The 22663-nt window shown below is 55.7% G+C and overlaps 1 protein-coding gene across 4 annotated transcripts; it reads right to left on the bottom strand.

The window, feature by feature from the left end:
* Positions 1 to 213: 213 nt before the first annotated feature.
* TBC1D22B (TBC1 domain family member 22B) lies at positions 214 to 21869 on the bottom strand. 4 transcript variants are annotated; one of them, XM_068159485.1, is made up of 13 exons: positions 21653 to 21869; positions 16899 to 16955; positions 15666 to 15979; positions 14676 to 14855; positions 13507 to 13577; positions 12477 to 12605; positions 11488 to 11553; positions 10489 to 10603; positions 7144 to 7250; positions 6739 to 6814; positions 6286 to 6413; positions 5959 to 6054; positions 214 to 5511 (listed from the first exon to the last, which is right to left on the bottom strand). In XM_068159485.1, exons 1-13 carry the CDS (start codon positions 21706 to 21708, stop codon positions 5383 to 5385), a joined length of 1524 nt encoding a protein of 507 aa, XP_068015586.1. In that variant the 5' UTR covers positions 21709 to 21869; the 3' UTR covers positions 214 to 5382. The 4 variants fall into 4 exon arrangements, with proteins under 4 accessions (XP_068015586.1, XP_068015589.1, XP_068015588.1 ...); XM_068159488.1 differs by lacking the exon at positions 21653 to 21869 and adding an exon at positions 20104 to 20203; XM_068159487.1 differs by lacking the exons at positions 16899 to 16955; positions 21653 to 21869 and adding an exon at positions 16317 to 16635.
* Between the last annotated feature and the right edge of the window lie 794 nt (positions 21870 to 22663).

Raw genomic sequence — 22663 nt, 5'->3', positions numbered from 1 at the left:
TGCCAGGAACCTTTCCCTTCCTCCAGGTGGTAGCTCAGCTGTGGACTCGTGACCTGTGTGTATGTCTGAAGAGCTTGGGGGAGTTGGTTGGGGTTGGTTTGGGGTTGGGTTGGGTTTTTTTTGGTGGGGGGGAGGTGAGGGAGGGGGTGGTTCTATTTTTCTTTGTTGTTTGGTTTTGTTTGTTGGCTGCTTTCGGGTTGGGTTGGGGTTTGGGTTTGGTTTGGGTTAGTTTCGTTGTGGTGTTTGTCTTTCGGTTGTTGGCTTGGTTTGGGGTTTTTCTTTGCTTTGATTTTGTTTTGGTTGGGGTTTGGGGGTTTTGGTTCGGGGTTTGGTTTATTTGGTTCTTGTTTGGTTTGGGGTTTTGGTTTGAGGGTTGGGGTTGGGTCTTTTGGTTTGGGGTTTGGTTTGGGTTAGTTTCGTTGTGGTGTTTGTCTTTCGGTGGTGGTTTGGTTTGGTTTGGGGTTTTGCTTTGATTTTGTTTTGGTTGGGGTTTGGGGGTTTTGGTTTGGGGTTTGGTTTATTTGGTTCTTGTTTGGTTGGGGGTTTTGGTTTGAGGGTTGGGGTTGGGTCTTTTGGTTTGGGGTTTGGTTTGGTTGGTTTGGGTTAGTTTCATTGTGGTGTTTGTTTTTCAGTGTTATTTTGGTTTGGGGTTTTGCTTTGATTTTGTTGAGTTTTGGTTGGGGTTTGGGGGTTTTGGTTTGGTTTATTTGGTTCTTGTTTGGTTTGGGGTTTTGGTTTGAGGGTTGGGGTTGGGTCTTTTGGGGTTTGGTTTGGGTTAGTTTCATTGTGGTTGTCTTTCAGTGTTTGTTATTTTGGTTTGGGGTTTTTCTTTGCTTTGATTTTGTTTGTTGAGTTTTAGTTGGGGTTTGGGGGTTTTGTTTTTGGGGGTTTTGGTTTGGTTTACTTGGTTCTTGTTTGGTTTGGGGTTTTGGTTTTGTTTGCGGGTTTGGGCTGGGTTTTTTGGTTTGGTTGGGGGTTTGGTTTTGTTTGGGGTTTGGTTTGGTTTAGGATTTTGGTTTGGTTTGGTTCATTTTTAGGTGTCTTGGTTTTCTTGGGGGTTTTGGGGTTTTTGGTTTGGGGTTTTTGTTTGTTTGGGGGTTTGGTTGGTTTGGGTTTTTTGGTTTTGTTTACTGTGGGGGTTTGTTTGGTTTGGCTTTTTTAGTTTTGGTTTGGGGGCTTGGTTTGGTTTTTGGTTTGGTTTTATTTGTTTAGTTTGGGGGTTGGGTTTGGTTTATTTGGGTTTGGGTTTTGGTTTTGTTTGCGGGTTTGGGTTGGGGTTTTTGGTTTGGTTTGGGGTTTGGTTTGGGGTTTGGTTTGGTTTATTTGGTTCTTGTTTGGTTTGGGGTTTTGGTTTTGTTTGCAGGTTTGGGTTGGGTTTTTGGTTTGGGTTTTGGGTGTCTTGGTTTTCTTGGGGGTTTTGGTTTGGTTTTGGGGGTTTGGTTTGTTTGGCTTTTTTGTTTTGGGGGTTTGGTTTGGTTTGGCTTTTTTGTTTTGGGGTTTGTTTTGGGTTTTGGTTTGGTTCTATTTGTTTAGTTTGGGGGTTGGGTTTGTTTTGTCCTTTTGGTTTGGGGTTTTGCCTTGGGTTTGTTTGGTTTCGTTTGGTTTTGGTTGGGGGTCTTTTTTGTTTGGCTTTGTTTCATTTGGGGTTTGTTTTGGTTGAGTTTTGGGTGTCTTGGTTTTCTTGAGGGTTTTGGTTTGGGGGTTTGGTTTGTTTGGCTTTTTTGTTTTGGGGTTTGGTTTGATTTGTTTACTTTGGGGGTTGGGTTTGGTTTGTCCTTTTTGTTTTGGTTTGGGGTTTTGCCTTGGGTTTGTTTGGTTTCATTTGGTTGGGGTTTGGTTTTGTTTGGGGTCTTTTTTGTGTGGCTTTGTTCTGTTTGGGTTTTGTTTCATTGGGGCTTTGTTTTGGTTTGGGGTTGGGTTTGGTTTGGGATTTGGTTTGGTTTGGGGTTTGGTTTGGTTGGGGTTTGGGGTTTGTTTTGGTTGGGGTTTGTTTTGGGGTTTTGGGCTTTAGTTTGGGTTGGGGTTTGTTTTGGTTGGGCTTTGGTTTGGGTTGGGGTTTGGTTTGGGTTGTTGGTATTTGGATTTTTTTAGTTTGATTTTTTCCCTTGGTTTTTTCCTCCTATTTTCTTTCTTTACCTCTTTTTCCTCTTTGTGGTTTTATTTTTAATGCCATCTTAGGCTGTGAACTGGCTGATATCCTGCTGTGGCTCCGGGACCTAAACGTTGCTGTCAGTCTGCTGTAAAGCACAGATGATTGCTCTATTTATTGTAGAAAGTGAGAGGTTATTTGCTTTCTAGAGTTGTTTATATCAGATGGTATAAGAGAGGTGATCAGAAGAAGAGAAAAAAGAAAATCTATGCTTGTAAAGAGAGGAGAGATGCTAATTTTACCTACTATAATCTGACTGTCTGAGACTATATTTTCTCTCTGAGAAATAAATGTTCTACTGTATAAAAAAACCACACCAAAAAAAAAAACCACAACCAAACCTCAAGAGTCCTTCCTTGTTTATGGCAGCCCAAGGCCCAGGACATTGCCTTCTGTTCTCAGCACCAGGTAAGGCCACACCTCGAATCCCGAGGTCAGTTTTGGGCCTCTCGCTCCCAAGGACAGTGAGGGGGTGGAGCTGGGCCGGAGAATGGCTGGGGAAGGGGTCTGGAGAACAGGGCTGGGGAGGAGCAGCTGAGGGAGGTGGGGGGTGTTGAGCCTGGCAAAAGGAGGCTTAGGGAAGACCTCATTGCTCTCTACAACATCCTGGAAGGAGGCTGGAGCCAGGTGGGGGTTGGTCTCCTTTCCCTAGTCTCAGGTGATAGAAAGGAAATTAGTATTCAGTATCACTAAGGTTGGAAGAGACCTCAAAGATCATCGAGTCCAACCTGTCACCACAGACCTCATGACTAGAGTAGGGAGGACACTACTGCCCACTGCAGGCTTGAACTCACAACCTTCCCATTACAGGTCTTATGCGCTACTAACTGAGCCACTTAATTAGCCCAAATGAGGTGTTCAAGAAGGGTGTGGCCATGGGATTGTGGGCCATGCTTTAATGGCCATGGTTTAATGGCCATGGTGGTGGTGGGTTGCTGGTTGGACTGGATTGTGGGAGTCTTTTCCAACCCCAACAGTTCTCTCCTTACTCCATGTTAAGCAAAGAGCTTCTCCCCTCCCACCCTGCCTCCTTTCTTCACAAATGAAATTGGGATCTAGTGAATCACTGCAGCTAAAAGGTTTCCATGGCAATGGCATCTGCCAGGCTCTCCAGCTGCAGCGGTGCCAGCCCCACTGCTCACCTCCATTGAGCCCAAGGGGGAGGACATGAGCCAGTGCCAGGAGCCACACCAAGAGACTCCCCCGAGCAGGGCAGAGGGCAAGTGGGTGCTGGGGGATCGGTGTGAAGTGAGTCCTGCTTGGACTTCAACTTGGACTTCAATAATCAATAGGGGATAAAAAGTGACTGCAGGGAGCATCAAGGGCTTTGTCCTCCCACAAACTGCTCTCAGCAGCAGCAGAGTTGCCCATGGTGGTGCAAAGAGCAAAGAAGGGGAGGGGGGTTGGGAGGGTAGCTGATGTACCTCAACTCCCTCCCCACCCCCACTCCCCCCCAGCTCACTTGTTGGTTTGGGGTTTGTTGCTTTTCCCCCCTTTTTTGTTGTTTAATTGGTGATGTTCTTACCTAGAAGATCCTTGAGGGCCTTTCCACCCTGGCATTCCCTGACAGGAGGGCTGCCAGCTCTGCCTGGCAGGCAGAGGGAGAGGCCAGGCTCTGAGAAGAACCACTCCAGGTTTGGAAGCAGTTTCTTGATACACTGTTTGGAGTTTTATTGGCAACGAGGCTCTGCCTTCCACATGCTCGGCCTCACGGCCTGCTGCCTCTTCCCACCAGGAGCAGCAACAGAAAGCAGAGGGCTCAGGATGCTCCACACCCTGCCCAGGTAGCCCCCAGGCAACCCAGGGTGGCCTGGGTCCAGCACCCTCCACCCTCCTGGCACAGCCCAGCCGGTGCCTGCCCGTGGGAACATCCCTGGTTGGTTTGATTTAAAAGCAGATGGCAGCAAGGCCTGGTCCTTGCTAGTCCCAGGAGGACCTGTCTGTGGCTGCAGGGCTGGGGAGTGCTGGGGGCAGCCAGTGCTGGATCCAGGATGCTTCCCAGAGACCCCCAGGCACAGCTCTGCCCTGCAGTGCTTGGAGGGGCACAAGCAGCCCAGATACCCTGTTTCCTCGACATGGCTCTTCCCTGCTTCCTGATGGAGCTTCCATCTCCCTTCAACACCCAAATCCTCCTCAAGGGGAAGCCTTGAGATCTGCATTTCCATCACACCTCATCCTGGCAGCTCCAACACTGCAGCAACACCTTGGGGGCAGGCGCTCTCCACCGCCGGAGGGGTTCCAGAGCCCTCCAAGGCTGTCCCCAGGCATCTTTCCCAGGCATGGGGAGGGGTGAGGAGAAGGGGGTGCAGATTATAAATATAAAATCATTATCTGCTACAAACAGAGACAGATATTGTACAGCTCTGACCCATATACACAAGAACACAATATACACACAATGCCTCGGAGGAGCTGCACAAGGGAGCTTCAGGAGATGCTGCTGCTCCCCTCCCAGCCCTCCTCCCACCCCCCCTCCCCCTGCACTGGAGGGGGTTGTACCGACAGCACATCAGCCACCAGGAGTCCCTTGGAGTGGTCAGCCCATGCCTGGATGGAGCAAAGGCCCCAGCCCCTCCGTGCCCACCCCCCTGCCCTGGGGGAGAGGGAGGCAAAGGGGATGAGAAGCAGAGGGCAGGCACGAGAGGCTCTCTCCTGAGCCCACAAAGTGCTTAGAGGTCTCCGGACCCTTGGAGCAAAGTTAGGCCCTGAGAGGAACTTCTTGCCCTGCTGCCCTCGGTGTGGGGGGAGGATTCTCCAGCCAGGCAGGTCTCTGATAAGGCATTTTCAGCTGGGAGATGGAGTGAGCAGGAGCAGATGGGGCAGCACACGTGGCAGCAGGTTCACAGGAGGCAGCCAAGCCAAGGTGGTCCCAGCTGGACAAGCCCAGGGCAAGAAGTGGAGAGGACAGGAGGGCTTCATCCTCGGCTCAGTTCATCTGGAAAGCTGCCCCCCAACGTCTTCCCCCAAGCCCCTTCAAGCCTCTCTCCCTGGGTGGAGCCAGCAGCAGGGCCTGAAATACTGCAGGTGGTTGGAGTGGCACAGCCAGGGGCACGGAGTGGCAGCCAGGCACACGTTGAGAGTTAAGACAAGAGTTGATGTGAGCTTTGTACAGCGAGGAGCAGCTCCCAGCCGGAGTGTCCGAGGACTTGGGACGACAAAAATGCCACAGTGATCAGATTGGGCCAGGACGAGGGGCAGGGCAGGGGGCGGAGGAGGGGGCGGAGTCCTGGCACCTATCGGCGGTAATGGTTGGGGGCGTCTGCAAACATGTACTTGAGTCTGTAGGCTTCAGCCAGCAGCAGTCCGATCTCCTCGTTCCCCCAGTGTATCGTGGGCAGGTTCTGCAGCAACATCAGAAGGCCCTGCAAGAGGGGAAGGTGCTTGAAGGCAGAGGACAGCTCCAGAGCAGGCTCAGGGCTGGCATCACCAGAGGCAGCAGCACTTAGTGACTTTCACCCCCAGCCTCGCAGCTCTGAAAGGCTCAGAGGCAGCTTTAAGATGTGCTGATGTCCAGATGTGAATCAGTGCAGCACCTGAGGTGCACACAAAGCCCTTGAGGTAAAGGGTGCTGCCACTGTGCTAGAGCTGGACACCAGAAGGCAGACACCGAGGGACTTCTCCTGATCAAAGCTGGAGCCCGGGGAGGAGCTGGCAGCTGAGGTCTGACCCCTCCCAGAGTCCTGCCCTGCGTGCTGAGGCTCAGCAGTGGCTTTCAGGCATCAGCTTTGAGAGGAACATTGATCATGTCCATGCTGGGCTCCCAGCCACAGCCAACTCCCTCCCTGTTACCCCCAGCCCCAGGGACTCACCTGGAAGTCTTCCTCATCTAGGATCTCCTTCCTCCACTTGATCAAGAAGGCGGCACAGACGTAGAGGTGGAAGTGGGAGAACCCTTCTGGCTCCGACTGTGGACAGCAAACCCCTGGGTCAGCTGCTGCAGCCCACCTGGAGCACAACCTCCCCAGACACACATCCTGCTGGGCCACCTTCCCTTCAGCTGACTGCAAACACCCCAGGGCCACACTGCTTTGCTCCCCTCCTCTCCTCAGCTGCACGGTGCTGCCACAAGTCCCCAGCCCCCGGCGGGAAGCGGTCCCAGCGCGGCCGGGGCAGGGGAGGAGCGGGAGGCTGCCTACCTGGTAGGTGTCCCAGAGGCGGATGGTGCAGCGCAGGGGCAGCTCCCTCATCAGCAGGTTGTTCATCCAGCGGAAGGCAAACTGCAGGTACTCGACCTCGTACCTCCTAAAGTGATTGTGTACCTGCTCTGGAACAGCACATGTCACCTGCACACCTGGGCACAGCTGGCCAGCCTGAGCCCCCACCTCCCAAGCGCCTCCACACCTCCCCCTGTGCTACCCAGAATCACTGAACCATTGCAGCTGGCAGAGCCCTCTAAGAACATCCAGTCCAACATCAACCCAACACCACCACAGCCACTAAACCCCAAGTGCTATGGTCACACCTTGCTTGAACACCAACAGGGAGAGGGACTCCACCACCTCCCTGGGCAGCCTGCTCCAGGGCTCTGCCACTCTCAAAGTAAAGAAGTTCCTTCTCATGTTTAGCTGGAAGATCCCCTGGTCACCTACCATCGATCCTGCTGACCAGCTCCTCCAGGGCTTTGACCTTCTTCTGGATTCCTGGCTGTGCAAAGGTGTAGTTATCCTGTGGAAAGAGGCCAGGAGTCAGAAGCAGCAGCCCCAACAACAGCTAGAAACAACCCAAACCAGCTCCACAGAGACCCAAGACCACCCTGAGGCAAGGAGAGACAGCTCCTGAGCACCAGCATCATCTGCCTGCTGTGAAGCCCCTAGCTGGGACAGAGCCAGCTGGACAGCCACAGCATCTTATTTCCACTGCATTTTACTCAGATTTAGCTTAGTGCAGGAGCAAAAATCTCCCTGCCACTGGGACATGCAGAGAGCTCAGCCAGCAGAGAGTGCTGCTGCCCCAGCAAGGGGAGAGGAAGCCTCCCAGTCCCAGGAGAGGCTCACCTGGATCCCATCCAGCAGCTTGCTCATACACCAGAAGCTGTCTGCTTCAATGCTCCGCAGAACATCCTGCGACAGGTTGGTCACATCAAAGTTCTCCACATCCTCCTCTGCAAGACAGGGAGGAGGAAGGACATCAGGAGGCTCTGGGAGACACTGAGGGGCTTTATGAAGCCAAGGCAAGGCAAGCAGTACTGCAAGACTCCCTGCATAACGTGAGTGGCCTGCCCAAAGCAGAGCAGGGCACCCACACACTCACCTCCAGCGCTGAAGGACCCAAAAGACTCAGCAGCCATGATCCAAACCCAGCCCAGCTCCCCAGAGGGCCATGGGAGGAATTCCACAGTGCTGCTGCTGTGGTTCTCTCCTCAAGGGCTGTGCATGGTCAAAGCTCCCTGGTACCAGATGGGACCACGCTTACTGGAGCAGATCCTGCCTTGGGCTCTGCCAGCTGGCAGCACCACTCAGAGCTGGGGGAGCTGAGTTGTTCACTGCAGCCGGAAACCATGGGAGGAAACACTGCTCTTGGCCTGAGGCAGCACCAGGCAGCTCAGTTCCTACTCCCAGCTGGATTCAGCAGCATCATCCCAGGTCTGAAGCACAACAGAAGCACCCAGAAAGTGCTTCTGCAACTCTGAGAACCCATGAGGAAGAACTGCCAAAGCCTCAGAAACCTCTACAGGAAGGCAGGACCCTGGGGCACAGTCATGAGGACCCAAAGGGGTGTAAACAGCTTCCTGGAGAGCTAAAAGGCTCTGAGTTAAACCCAGCATGAGCCTGACAGTAAAGCCAGCAGCTGAGGGACAGCTCAGCTTCACAGAGCTTCTCCTCCTCCTTCTGGAGCCTGGCTGACAGCAGAGCTTCAGCAGCCAGAAGCAGCCCTGTGCAGGAAGAGCCTTGCTGAGGGGGAAGTAGAGATTTGTGTTTTAATAACTCAGTGGACTGGGAGCTGAGCACCCAAAAGTCAGTGGCAGCTCTGTCCCCAGAGGGCACTCCCAGAGGGCAAAAGGCTGCTCCTGCTTTTAAACAGACTCAGGAGGCACCAGGAAGGGCAAGGGGAGAGCAGATGCCTCGAGGGTGGTGCTGGCCGAGTGTGGAGCTGAGATCACCTGCTCCAGGCTAGGCTGACTTGAACCTGGAGGCTGTAGAGGACAACAGGCATGGGAAGGCAGTGGAAGGTGGGGAGGAGACAGCCAGGAGGTCTGGCCCTCCTGGCTCAGCTGAGCCAAGCAGCTCTTTCCTCCCCTCCCTCCTCACCACGCTGCAGACAGAGGCCTCAGAGGGAGCTGTCACAGCACTAAATCCCATCAACAGATGCCACAGCTAAACTGGCCCAGTTCCAAACCCAGGGCATCAGAAATCCAACCAAGCATCTTTGATCTTGCTTGTAAGGGAGCAAGAGGGAGAGGAGAGGGCTGAGGGATGGAGCTGGGCCACCCTCCAGGCTCAGATAAGCTGCAGGGCAGCTGTTGCAGGCTGGCAGCGCTCACAGGTCCTGCCTGCAGGAGGATGGGAAGTGAGGAGCCAGCAGCTCCAGCACTGCTCTCACCTCCTCCTCCTCCTGGGAATATTTTTCACTCACTGGTCTGTTTAGCTCCTGCAGGACCTGGAGAAGCACCATCCCCTTCCTCCCCACACCTTCTTTGGTGACAATGGAAGGGCATCAAGGCAAAGACAGAGCAGCATGGCCAACGAACTGCTCGAGCAAGCTGAGGTCAATCCCTTTGGGAGTCTGCTGGGCACTGCTGACTCTGCTTCCTTGTTCGTGTCAGAAGGAGCAATGGAAGCTGCCAAACTGTTCCCTGAATGTGCTGAATAAGCCACAGACCATCCCCTACCCAGACCACCCACCTTTTCCCTATGGATTCTTCCAGCCCTCTGAGGGAAGCCAGAGAAGCTCTCTGAAGGATGTTGTAGGCCTTGGTCTAGTAACTGATAAATAATCATCACCAACCAGAGACATTCACCAGCTGGGGAGCACCAAGGAGAGATTTTAACTGAGCTGTAGAGGAGTTGCTGCCTGCAGATGCAATGCCTGCCCAAAGCATGGCTGAGGGGTTAGAAGTCTACAATGAACTTGGAGGTAGGGAGCAGTCCATGACCAGAGGCAAGCTTGCTTTGCAAGAGGCCACTGGATTGAAAAGGCAGAAGAGCAGGGTGTCAGCTGCCCAAAGAGAACAGCCTGTGAGCTCCCACCTCTGCCTGCCAGCTCCCAGTCACACACACAGGGTCCTGAGAGAGCTGTGAGGGTCCTGCTGAGTCAGCTGCTGCAGGAGACAGCCCTTCAGAAGCTCCAACACCAACGTGCCAGGGAAGCCAGCAGGCAGCTAAGCAAAGGAGCCAGCTGGCAGCACAATGGGGTTCTGCTAGCAGCCCACTCAGAGCAGGGACAGGAAACACAGGAGGTGTGAGGGCAGAGGTGGTGCCTCTGCTGGTGGTGCCAGCTTCCCAGAGCCAGCTTTCAAGGAAAGGTGAGGGAGACTCTTCCAGGCCAGCTGTACACACAGCTTTGAACAGGGAAGGTCCCTCAGACATTCTGACCCTGGAACCAACTCAACCAGGCAGCACAGATACAGGAAGAGGTCAGGCTGCATGGGACAGCTATGTGCCCTTGTGGCCAAGGTGGCAAATGGTCTCCTGGGGTGCACTGAGAGGAGTGGGAACAGCAGGGCAAGGATGGTTCTCCTCCCCCTCTGTGGTCATGCCACATCTGGAGTACTGTGTCCAGTTGTGGGCTTCCCAGTTCAAGAGAGATAGGGAACTACTGGAAAGAGTCCAGTGGAGGCTCTGGGGATGATGAAAGGACTGAAACATCTGTCTGATGAGCAAAGGCTGAGAGCCCTGGGGCTGTTTGGCTGCAGAAGAGCAAAGAGCAGCCCCAGAGGGGATCTTGTTAACACTGATAAGTATCTGAAGGGTGGGGGTCAAGAAGAAGGGACCAGGCTCTTTTCACTGATGCCCTGTGACAGGATGAGGGGCAACAGATACAAACTGGAACCCAGGAAGTTCCACCTCAACATGAGGAGGAACTTTGCTATGGAGATGCTGGAGCTGGCTACCCAGAGAGGTTGTGGAGTCTGCTTCTCTAGAGGCTTTCAAGACCCATCTGGATGTGTTCCTGTGTGACCTGCCCTGGGTGATCCTGCTGGACAGGGGGCTTGGACTGGATGATTTCCAGAGGTCCCTTCCAGCCCCTAGCATTCTCTGGTTCTATGCATCTCTGGCCTGGCACAGGTGCTGAAGAAAGGAGCCAGCTCCCCCTCCAGGCAGGCAGGTTTGCACTTCACACCGTTTCCAGCAGCATGCTGGAGAGGCAGCACCGTGCCTCAAACAGCAACTGTCACTTACCAACATACTCAGAGAGGAAGACAACAAAGAAGGGAGTGACCAGGTCGTTGATGCCCTGCACGTAGCCGCTGGCTGGGTGTCGGATGGCCCAGATGAAGAGGATCCTCTCAAAGATCTGGGGAAGGAGGCAAAGCAGCAGCCTGCATTAGCTGTGCACAGAGGAAAGGCAGGAGAGCAAAGCTGCCAAGCTGAGGGAGCAGGGCTCATGCACTGGCAGGCTTTCTGCAGCAGCACAGGGAAGGTAAGCAGCATACAGGTGCTAGGAGAGACTCTGCTATGATCCACAGAGCCCACACAGGCCAGCACACATCACAGAACATTCAGACCAGGCTGCTCATTCTGCTCCTCTGAAGAGAGGCAGAGCAGACCCAACTTGTCAAGCTCTAGGTGGTTAAGAGCCTTCCCTGCACAGGACAGGGCTGCTATCAGCAGGGCTGCAGATCTGGCTCAGCATCACGTGGACAGCCACTGCTGTTATCTGCTCCCAGCAGAACCCCACAGAGCAGCAGAGCTCCCAGCACAGCAGCCTCTTCCCAGCCACCAGTGTGCTATTCCCAGCAGCCTCTTCCCAGCCACCAGTGTGCTATTCCCAGACTGCCCCAGCCCCAGGACACCACACTGACACAGTATCCAGAAAGCACAGATGCCCCACACCTCCTGGCCTCCTTCTCAAACCCAGCCCTGTCCAGGTTCCTCACAGACTGCTCCAACAGAGGTTTTGTAGCAAACAGAACCTGTTCAGGCCCAAATGCCTTCAGTTTGTTTTGAAACAAAAGCTTGAGGCCTTTCCCCAACTCCTGGCTACATCTCACCACAGAAGAGCTGAGCTCATAACCCCTGAGCTCCACATCTGACACCCTTCAGGAACATGGAAGAAGGTGGAACAGTTTCAGCAGGTATTTGCACCAGGCAGGAAAGTCTCCCCACAGAACTCACGATGGGCAGGGCTGGGCTAACCCCACACAGCCCATGTGGAGCAGGAGCTTCCCTCCCTCTTACCTCCTGCACGAGTGGCTGCTGGAAGAGGGGGATGAGCGGGTTGGTCCGCGGAATGTCGATGTGGATCTGCAACAGAGGGTAGGTTGCACACACCTGCTGTGAACTCCAGGGGCACAGTAACCCATCACAGGCTAACAGGGAAATCCACCCCCCTGTGCTCCCCCCAAGGCAAGAGCTGCACTTGCTGACAAGCACAGTGAGGGTTACAGAGGATGCCTGTGCTGAGGAAATCAGGGACAGCTCTGCCTCCAGTCTGCCCTGCTCAGGTGTGGGCAAGTGGTCAGAGCTGGGGGCTGAAACAGAGCAATTTAGAGAAGGTTTAAACTAATACCTGCAAGAAGACAGAAACAGGAGGAATCACAGAATGGTAGGGGTTGGGACCTGTGGAGATCATCCAGTCCAAACCCTCCTAGGCCAAGGTCACACAGGAACATATCCAGGTGGCTCTTTAAAGTCTCCAGAGAAGGAGACTCCTCAACCTCTCCAGGCTCCAGCACCCTCACACCAAAGAAGCTTCTCCTCATGCTGAGTTGGTACCTCCTGTGTCCCACCTTGTATCAACTCTTCCTTCTCCTATCACTGAGGACCACCAGAAAGAGCCTGCCACCTTCACCTCACCCCCCACCCCTCAGATACTGATAGACATTGATCAGATCCCTCTCAGCCTTCTCTCCTCCAGACTAAACAGCCCCAGGGCTCTCAGTCTTTCTTCATAGGAGAGATGTCCAAGTCCCTCCATCATCCCCACAGCTCTCTGTGGGACTCCCTCCAGCAGATCCCTGTCCCTCTTGAACTGGGGAGCCCCAGACTGGACAGAGTATTCCAGGTGTGGTCTCACCAGGATGGAGCAGAGGTGGAGAAGCTCCCTCTGCCTGCCGGCCACACTCTCCTTGCCGCACCCCCAGTGGAGGGTGGAGAAGCAACAGCGGCAAGAGGGAGGAGAGGGAGTGCAGGAGGGGAGGAAGGCCCGCGGGAGGCAGCAGCGGTACCTGCCGGTAGGTGTCCTGGTGGTGCTCCTCGTTGCGGGAGTCGTAGTACTGCTGGATGAAGCCGAAGTACTCCTCCCGCTTGCGCTGCAGCGTCAGCTTCCGCCGCTCCGTGTTGGCCGGCAGGTAGCCCTGCGGCGGCACAGCTCCTCTCAGGGCAGACCCTTGCCTCCCACACCACAACCCCCCCCCAACCCCTGCCAGGCAAGCTGGAAACACGAGGCACAGAGACTCGGGGCTGGGCCCTCCCAGACGCCTTCGCTGCTCTTGGAGCAAGGCCATGGGGCTGAGTTTCCTGACATGGAGTGAGCCACAGATGCATAGAATCAAGGGGTTGGGTTGGAAGGGACCTCAAAGATCATCTAGTGGCAACCCTTCTACTGGACCAGCTTGCTCAAAGCCCCATCCAACCTGTCTTTGAATGCTTCCAGCCTCCACAACTTCTCTGGGCAACCTGGTCCAGTGCCTCAGCACCCTCATGGGGAAGAACTTCCTCCTAAAGTCTAATCTAAATGGAGCTTCTTCCAGCTTGAGGCCACTGCCCCTCATCCTCTCACTCCATGCCTTTGTGAAAAGTCCCTCTCCAGCTTTCCTGTAGCCTCTTTCAAATAGTAGAAGGTCTCTTAGGAGCCTTCTCTTCTCCAGGCTGAACAACCCCAACTCTCTCAGCCTGTCTTCATAGAGAGGTGCTCCAGCCCTCAGAGCATCTTCACGGCCTTCTCTGGGCCTGCTCTAATAGCTCCATCTCCTTCTTGTGGTTGGGGCTTCACAGCTGGACACAGTTCTCCAGGTGGGATCTCACCAGAGCCAGGGCAAAGGGAGAAAATCATCTGCTAGCACCACTCTGGCCCTGGTGCTCCAAGAGGACACAGCAATTACACTCCCAGTCCAAAACCCCCTCCCAGCTCACCCTGGGCTGGGCACAGCCACGGCAAGAGCAAACCTAGCTCTAGACACACAAGGTTCTAGGAGTGCATGCCCCAGGCTTGGCACACTGCTCCCAGGGGCCTGCACCCCAGCTCCAGGTACTCACTGAGAGGAGACGCCAGGTCACGGGCCGGACCTCCCTGGGCACCCCAGGCCAGCTGCACTTCCTCAGCTCATCTGCAAACGGACAGTGGTGGCAATGGATTAGATCCTAGGCACGTCCAGGCACCACTACAACCTAGAAGGAGAGGAAAGCCCAGTCTGCTCCTGCAGGCTCTGGAGACAGCCTCAATCAATCACAGATCAAAGAATGTTAGGGGCTGGAAGGGACCTCAAAAGATCACCCAGTCCAACCCCCACTGCCAGAGCAGGGTCACCTGAAGCAGATCACACAGAAACACACCCAGACAGGTTTTGAGTATCTCCAGAGAGGGAGACTCCACAACCTCCCTGGGCAGCCTGCTCCAGGGTTCTGTCACCCTCACAGTGAAAATTTTTTTCCCCCTGTTTCCATGGAATTTCCTCTGCCTCAGCTTCCACCACTGCCCCTTGGGCTGGCATTGGGCATCCCCCAGCAGAGCCTGGCTCCAGCCTCTGGGCATCACCCTGCACAGCTTTATCAATGTGAATGAGGTCACCCTCAGCCTCCTGCTCTCCAAGCTAGAGAGCCCTCAGCTCCCTCAGTCTCTCTTCATCAGGAAGATGTTCTACTCCCTTCAGCAGCTTTGTGGCTCTGTGCTGGACTCTTTCAAGCAGTTCCCTGAGGTCCTTCTTGAACTGAGGGGCCCAGAACTGGACACAATAGTCCAGATGCAGCCTCACCAGGGCAGAGTAGAGGGGGAGGAGAGCTTCTCTCACCTACTAACCACAGCCCTTCTAATATACCCCAGAATGGCATTGACCTTCTTGGCCACAAGAGCTCGTTGCTGGCTCAGGAAGGCTCCACCTCAGCAGTGTCTGGGGATGTGGTCTGCAGCAAAGGGAGCGGAGATGATTTCAGCTCCGCCTGGGCATGGACCTGGTGCTGGCTGCAAGGGCTCCTGGAATGCCAGAGCCTCAGCTCTCATGCACAGCCCAAAAGCCCCCAGTGAGATGGAGAAAGACTGGGAACAAACAGAGAGCTGGTAGAGGACAGAGCAGCTCATGCAACCATCCCACCTGCTTCAGGCTATCATCAGCTCTGCTCCGGGGGGGCAGAAAACGACGTATGCCTGAAGCAGGCAGCAGGCCCCCTCCTCCACCTCCCCCTTCCCACCCCCCTTTTGCCACACTCACCCAGGTCTGTGTTGTGGCTGGAAAGGAGCTGTTTGAACTTCTCCAGGCGAGTTTTCTCCCGCACTGTCATGGGGGGAGCCCCCGAAGCGTTTTGGTCGGAGATGCGAGCGACGAGAGGAATGACAGGGCGGAGGGGAAGGGACTGCTGCTTCTGGAGGGGGGTCCTCACACAGGCCTCCTCTGCAAGGGGTAGAAGGGGAAAAGCTGCAGCTCCAAACCCTAACCTTGCTCCTCTGGTCACTGGCAGCGAACTGCCAATGCAGATTTTCCTCCCTCTCTTCCCCAGCCCCAGCAGGCAGAGCGCCGCTGGCACACTTGAGGGATCAGTTGCTTTGCAGGCTTCTCTTCCATCATTTCCTCTTCCCTTCCTTCCTCCTGCATCCAGTGGCTGCCAGTGGACCAGACTTCCCTCTTTCCATAGGAAGCTATGGGCAGGAGCTGTGGGAATCCCAGAACTGATCTGGTCTGCTTGCCACTGAACCAAGCAGCGATAGAGCTAATTGCTAGAGCAGAGAGAGGAGGCCACAGGCTGCCAATGCCACCTTCTGGCAGCAGGGACCTGCTGGGTCCCTGCCACAGCAAAGGCACAAGGCAGAGAGAGCAGAAGCTGATGCTGCTCAGTTCTCTGCCCAGCTTGGGCTCCATAGGGCCTCATCCAGACCTTTACTAAGAGCAACTACAGGATCCCAAAGGAAGCAGGGAGCAACCCTGAGCAAGAACTTAAAAAGAGATCTCCAAAATCCCTTAGCACCCAGCCCATGGGATGCCCTGGGACAGACATGCCTGTCTGCAGGACACTGAGCAGCAGAGGACACTGAAGCACTGAGGCCACACCTCCAACAATGGCTCCTTGGAGTACAAGATGCTACAAGGAGGCAAAGGCTTCACACAGACCGTGCCACAGCCCATAACATGCAAGTAGAAGTAAGAAGCTCAGTTCAGTGGTCAACCAGGAGGGCAGTGGAGCAGGAGGCTGCTGCTGGCTCTTACCAGATGCCCTGGAGAGCTGGGCCTCACTGCTGGACTTGATGACCTTGCAGTTGGTGGGCACGTCGCTGAGAGTAGACTGCGCCCGCTCAGGTTTCGCTCGCAGCTTGCTGTGGTTCTCCAGAACCTGGACTGCTGTGGCCTTGGCCACTTTAGAGTTCAGAGTTTGCAAAGAAGAAGAGGAGGAAGAGAAGTCCTCGTCTTCATCATCCCCGATGTCCCAGGCGTCACTGGTGTTGCGAGCAAACTCGTGGAAGCTGGAGGCCTTCTTGCTCTTCATCGGCAGCGCGTTGGTCTTGGAGCGGTCCTTGATGAAGCTGCAAGTGAGAGAGAAAGACTGTCCAAGCCATGCTGACAGAGCAGTCCACTTCACTTCCTTCCTTATGTCATCACTCCAATCCCTTCTCCCACCTTTCCCATTCCTCCTCCTCCCAAACCCAAGGAATTTGTAGAGCCTCTCCGGGCTGCCAGGAGGCAGAGTCCAAGCTGGTATGATGACAGGGCACAGAGGCCACGGTGCCAGCACACAGCTGGAGAGCTGCCAGGCTTGCTGCTCAGAAGGGCAAAAGGAAGAGAGGTGCAATTCCTTCAGCTCTGCCTCCTCCCACCCTAGAGAAAACCAGCAAATTACCACCCCCAGAAAAGCCCTGGGACCTGGGCAGAGGCATCTCAGAGGTTAGACGGAGCCAGCCTGTGCTCGTGGACACTCCAAAGCAGCTGTGATGGTTCCCAGCAGCCTGGTTCTTTTCTGGGGCACAGGAGGAGCCTTTGCAGTTACCCTTCAGCCACAGGAGGCAAAGTCCACCTCCTGAGGCGTCACAGACCAGGGGAAACCTTCATGGCCACAGGGAGACATGGAGCAGCTCAGCTCTGCTCTGCCCGGGAGCGAGGGTCCTGTGGTTCTGCAGCCTTGCAGCTGCTGGGCAGCTTTACCTCCCCTTCCCTTCGTTCTGCCTCCAAAGGGGAGCAGAGGGCTCAATCATCACTGCTCAGCAACATGCCTGCCTCCTTTGATGTGGCTGGTCTGATAAGAATCCTGGCCACAAAGGGGTGTGAGCAGATAAGCCTTGCCTGGAAGCCCTTGCAGAGCTCCGGGCAGCCCCACGTGCCGCCGCTGCCCTTCCCAGCCGGGACACCGCAGGGCCAGAAGATGCTGGAGACCTCCTCCTACTGCAGGGCTGAGCCCAAGCCCTGCAAAGCCTCGTGGCCTGCATCTCCAGAAGGCAAAACACTCACTTCTTGGTGAGCCGGGGGTCCAGCGGAGGGTGCTGTGCTCCATAGACAGGTTGAATGCTGCAGGAAAGGGACAGAACAAGTCAGGAGGCAGAGCAAAGAGCCCTGGGGCAGCCCTCAACAACCTCCTCAGCCTTGTCATCTGTCAGGAGCTGAGCAGAGACCGAGCCCAACTTCAATCACCTCCTCTCTTCAAAGCCTTAGATCCAAAGTGCCACATTCAGATGAAGATTTGTCCTTTGCAGCAGCAAAGAGAAGCTTTGTTCAAACTCTTAAGTTCTCTCCAGCCTGAGCTGGGATTTGGAGATCTCCTCTTTGTTTGCACCTCTGGTTCACTGAGGACCACGTGTCTCAGCCCCCCTGCCTTGATACACCAACATTTGGTCTCTTTTCCAGCAAGGGGCTTTCCAGGTTTGGGAATTCACCCTTTGGAGCCCTGCAGGACAGGGAAGGCCTCTGGCCACTGAGACTCCATAACTTGCTGGAAGGTTTGAACCCCGCAGCGGCCCTTGGGCTCGCAGCCAACACTACAGCGAAGCAGCCTCTGGCACAGGACAGTTTGACCTGGGTCCAAATCCCAGCTTATCAATTACCTTCCTACTTGGCCTGAAATGAGTCACTGTTCCCAGTCCCTCAGCTCCTCTCCCTGTGGAATGGGACTCATGGGACAAGGAGCCCAAGGGCTGCAGGTCCTCAGAGAGGAGCTGTCAGATGAGTGCTCATCACTACTTTTACAGGCTCTGGACATGAGAGAGGGATCCTCAGCTGTCACCTCCCTTTGGGTAACTATCACAGCCACCCCACAGCCACCTGAAAAACCATCTCTGGAAAACAAATCCTCCCCATTCCCTGGTACACAGCACAGGCCCAGGGCCCACAGCACAGACAAGGGCCCATTCAGAGCTGGCACACAAGGGCTGAGCTCCTCTTGGGTCAACAGAGCTGGCCTGGTTTCCAGGAGCTGCAGATGCTGCCTGGCAGTAAAACGAGCAGAGCCCAGCCATGTAGGAGGGGGATGGCAGCCTGGTGCAGCTGGAAAACACTCTGGGAACCAGCTGATGATGAGGAGGTGGCAGCAACAGGCCCAGCTGGCAGGGAAGAGATGCAGAGATCCAGGCCAGAGGCTGAGACTGGAAACAACCAGAGCAACATGCTGGTGGTGAAGCCTGGTGTGGGGTGGGCTCGCTGCTGAAGCAGCAGTCCCACGTGGCTGGAAGCACTGGAAAGGTTCCCTGTGTTTACCACCAGTGAACCAGCCTAGAAAGAGTTTGCTGACTAATTAGCATCTTGGAGTCAGGACAGCTATTAAGCAGAGATACCCCCGTGGGTGGGCACAGCAAGCAGATTATCAAGAGTGAGAAAAAACAACCCCTCCAGATCAGTGCTGCTGCCCAGTGACTCACAGCAGCTCCCTGCAGAAGAGGAACCAGCAGAGCCTCTGCTGATGCTCAGCGCCAAGCTCGGAACAGCAGCCACAGTGCTGCTCCTCTGTGCGGGGATCCACACACTGCCGAGCCTGAACTTCACCAGCAGAGTGAATGATGTGTGTCAGAGACACAGGAGGGGATGTGGCAGCCAGCTGGGGTGAGGAAAGCCTTTCCTGGGGCTCTGAAGCAACAGGCTGATGCCTTCAGCGGCTAACGGCTGACACAGCAGCAGAGGGTCCCTCCCACCTCCCATGCAGCGAAACCCAGACTCCTTCAAACCAAGCACCCTGAGCTGATCTAACTGCACAGCCACCAGCCTGGACTCCCACAAAAGCAGCTGAAGAGGACAGTCTCATTTCCAGCAGGTAACAGAGGCAGGGCTGAACACCACCATGCTGCCCTGGAGAACTCCAGCTGCTGCACGAAGCAGCTTTGCCCCTGTGTTTGTCCCATCTCTGCCAATTCTCTGCCCTATCCACCCAGGCAGAGGATGCAACAGGTTGGACAGGAGGATTGTAAATGCTCTGAGGTGTGCAACAGGTGACTTCCAAGATACACAAGCAGATGCACAGCTGCCAGACAGCAAGCTTGTGCCACAGTGTCTGATCCTGCTCCTTCAGCTCACGTCCCTGCAGCCACCTCCCTCCCCACAGATGCTGCAGCTCCACACCAAGCTGCATCACCACATCCTGCTGCCACACCTGAGGAAACTGAGGCAGAGTGACACCACCAAGAGATGCTCAGTAGCTTTATTTCCTCACTCTTGCCTGGTTTTGCAGCTCAGCTAGAATGAATCTGCTGTCTCCAAGCTGGAGATGCCTTTGCCCAACTTCTGCATGGGCAGAAAGCTGGGGGCAGGCATCACCTCTCAGCAAACACATCACTGAATCAGGAGCCAAGAAGAAAGCTGATGCTGTACTCCCAAACTGAATGGGCAAGTCTCTTTGGGACAGCTATCTCCTGTTACCCCTGTGGCCAGTGTCTGGTACAACTGCTGACTGACAGTGCTTGGCACAACAGCCATGGTAGCTGTGTTACACCAGTCACCAGGAGATCATTGTGTGGGTTCCTGACATGGCAGCAGAAAGCTGTGCCACTTGGGACACAGATTTAACCTTAGCAGGCTCTCTTTCTCCCCTTCTAAACACCCCTCCCAGGGGCCTGGCTGCTCTCTTCAGGGCAGGAAACGAACAGCCCACCACCCAGGGTAAGACACGAAACCAACCTGCCAGCACACCCCCAGAAAATGACTGGGGTGAGAACTCCCAGTGCACAACAACCCCCAGGGCAGTACTGGAAACAGGAAACAAGATTTGCTCCTTCTGCCACCCTAAATCTGCAGGCACCAAGCACTGACTAACAGCTAACACAACCAGTGACCAAAGCCACACCGTGTTGTGGAAAAGGAAGCTAACACAGACTCCAAACCTTCACAAAGCCTCCCTCTGCCAGCTTGTCAGGGCAAAGGAAGGCAAGAGCCAAGAATCTCCACAGGAGGATGTCCCAATCCTCAGACAAAGAAGAAGAAAAGGAGCTTCACATCTAGTGACCATGGATGCAGCACGTCCCACCTCCACCCTTCACGGCTGCGTGGCCCAAGCCCTGTTAGTGTCCGTCCCTGGAAAGGACCAGCAGGCTGGGCGTTCAGAGGTGGTAACAAGGCTCCTGGACAGCAGCAGGATATTTGCCAAGCAGCCAGTTAGGAACAGGAACTTTGCCAAAAACTTGATGTTGGGAGAGTATTGTCTAGGCAGGACCTGCTGCCTCCCAGACCGGTTCACCTGGTTTGAGCTTTCCAGGCTGAAGCTCCGAGTCAGCCACTGCAGGAGCGAGATGCTGTCCAAGACCCTCAGCTGGGAGCATGCTGTGACCTCTCTGTAAGTGAGGAGAGACAGAACGACCCAGAGAGAGCACAACATTTGCTTCCTCCACCAGCAGAAGGGACGTGGAGGGTTTGTTGCTTCCCCTTTGCTTGCCACAGACCTGGCTTGTCCCAGCGACCTGAGGGAGCTGGCACAGAGGGAAACTGTGGGAAAGCAAATCAGAAAGAGAGATTTAACTGGCCCAGCAGGATTTAGAGCCAAGTAAGCATTTCAGACTGCGTCCACACACCAAGAGGGGAAGGGCAGGGTTCAGATAAGGCAAATGAGAGCAAATGTGAAGAGCAGGCAGGCACAGCACTTGTGAAAGCCTCCCCAGGGAGGTGGGCATCTTCTCCCTCTGGCAGCCTTGCTCCCAAGGCCTTGAAGGAAGCATCTTGTCCATCACCACCAGCCTCTTCTTCCTGAACACCACCTGAATCAGACATTTTACTTGTTTCTCCCAACTCTGGCTGAGAGTGCCTTGACAGCAAGCAGGACACCACAGCCTGAGGAACCAAAGCAGGGGAGTTGCACACAGCGAGCCCCCCCAGCCCATGGTACTGAGTAGAGGTGGATCAGCAGGGACATCCCACACAGCAGAAGATAATGAGGGGTTACATGCACCCTAAGGGGGGCACCTTGGGATAAAGCTGATGCCACCCATGGCAACGCATCTAAGGGCTTTGAGAAGGGATGAGATTTATTCAGTACCTGTGGAAAGGAGACTGGTACAAGCTTGGCTTCAAGGCCACCCTAGGTGGGCCTCCAAAGCCATTGCACCCTGCTTCCTGTGGGGCAGAAGGTGCACACGGGGGTCCCTGCAGCCTCCACACTGCCCTACAGACAATAGGGCAATCCTGGCACTAACCTTGACCCTCACACAGCAGGCAATCCTCCAGCAGAATTCCCCTACCCCATAGCCTGGTATACCCCTGGCATCCCCCTCTAGGGCAGAGGAGAGCTTTGGGTCCCCCCAGCTAACTCCCCTACACCACAGCCAGGGTGAGTGCTCCTGGTATCACCACACTCCTGCAGGGGATACCCTCGGGATCCCCAGCCCCACAGCCAGTGGGGACAGGCCTGTTACTCCCCCACCACTGCAGGGCCCCCTAGTCCCACAGCCAGGGTGGATACCCTTGGTAACCCTCCAACCTTGCAGGGGGGAAACTGAGGCTCCCAGCCAGATTCGCAGCCCCACTGCCACGGTGGATACCCTTGGCACCCCTCCATCGCTGCAGGGGGTACCCCAGGCCTCCCTGCCCCATAGGCAGGGCAGACACCGCTGGTATCCTTCCACCTTTGCAGGGGGCACTCTGGGGCCTCAGCCCCACAGCCAGGACGGGTGCCCCTGACAGCCCCTTCCCGGAGCAGAGCGGCTGGCTCTACCTCCCCTACCCAACAACCTCCCGGCGGAGGCCTTTGCAACGTTCCCCGGAGGGCGGACGGTACGGGTCGGGCCCTCTCTCACCTGCCCGGCAGCTTGGCGCTCCTCTTCCAGAACTGCCTGCCGCTCTCGGCCGCCATGGCGGAGGGGAGGGGCGGACCCGGCCGGCCAGCCAGCGAGCGAACGAGCCCACCGGCCGGCCGGCCCCGCGGCGCAGCGGCGGAGCGCGGAGGAAGGCTGCGGCCCCCCCGCAGGCCGCCTCACCGCCACCCGCCCGCAGCCCCTGGCGGCGCCATCTTGGATCCGGGCGGGGAGAGCGCCGCCATTGGCCGCTCCGGGCAAGGTATCGCGGATGGGCCAATAGCGAGGGGGAGGTGGGAATGACGTAACTGAAGGGGCGGGGTCTGAAGGGCTGGAGGCGGGGCTGTGTGGCGCGGGAGAGACTTCGAGGGGGGAGGATAAATCATTCCGCCCCCGGGTAAAAAAAAAAATAACATTAGGGTGCATGGAGTGGGACGGAAAAACGACGGTGGACAGCGAGGGGAGATGAGGGACCCTGAGGCGAGGAGGGTGGGGATGGCTAAACACTGCCCTCTGGAGGGGGAGGGACCATTCACGCTGCGGGGGAACACGGGTGGACACGCCCAGCAAGCACCTGGGCGAGACCATCGGGAGACGGCGGGGGGGAACAGCCCGCAGGGAGCCCGTGGAGAGAACTATCCGCGGGGCAGGGGGGACGCGCCGAGGGTGGCAGGGCTCGGCAGCGTCCCTGTGCCGCCGAGAGGTGGCTCTGCTGACGGCCGCGGCTGTCGTGGTCCCCTCGAGGATTCAAAGTCGTTTGGGGCCATTTCCAGCTCCCAGCAGAGTCCCGGTGCCGGGGGTCCCCTCATAACCGCAGCTGGTGCGAGAAAGAAGCTGCCATTGTGGGGCAACCCGTGAGGGCACCCCCTCAATAAAGGGGGTTGGACTGGGGAAAATCCCCCACAGGTGTCGAAAAAACTCCACTGATGTCAAAAAGTACAAACTTTCCAAGCGACGTGGGACCCGCCAGCCCTAGAGACACTGCCAGCCCCCTCATGCCCTGCCATGAGGGCG

Source organism: Melanerpes formicivorus, unplaced genomic scaffold (assembly GCF_026170545.1).
Source record: "Melanerpes formicivorus ecotype bairdi unplaced genomic scaffold, bMelFor1.0.p_v2 SCAF_46, whole genome shotgun sequence".
NCBI classification, from domain to species: domain Eukaryota; kingdom Metazoa; phylum Chordata; class Aves; order Piciformes; family Picidae; genus Melanerpes; species Melanerpes formicivorus.
The sequence above is the reverse complement of the archived record's forward strand: the minus strand, read 5'-3'. Positions and strand labels throughout refer to the sequence as shown.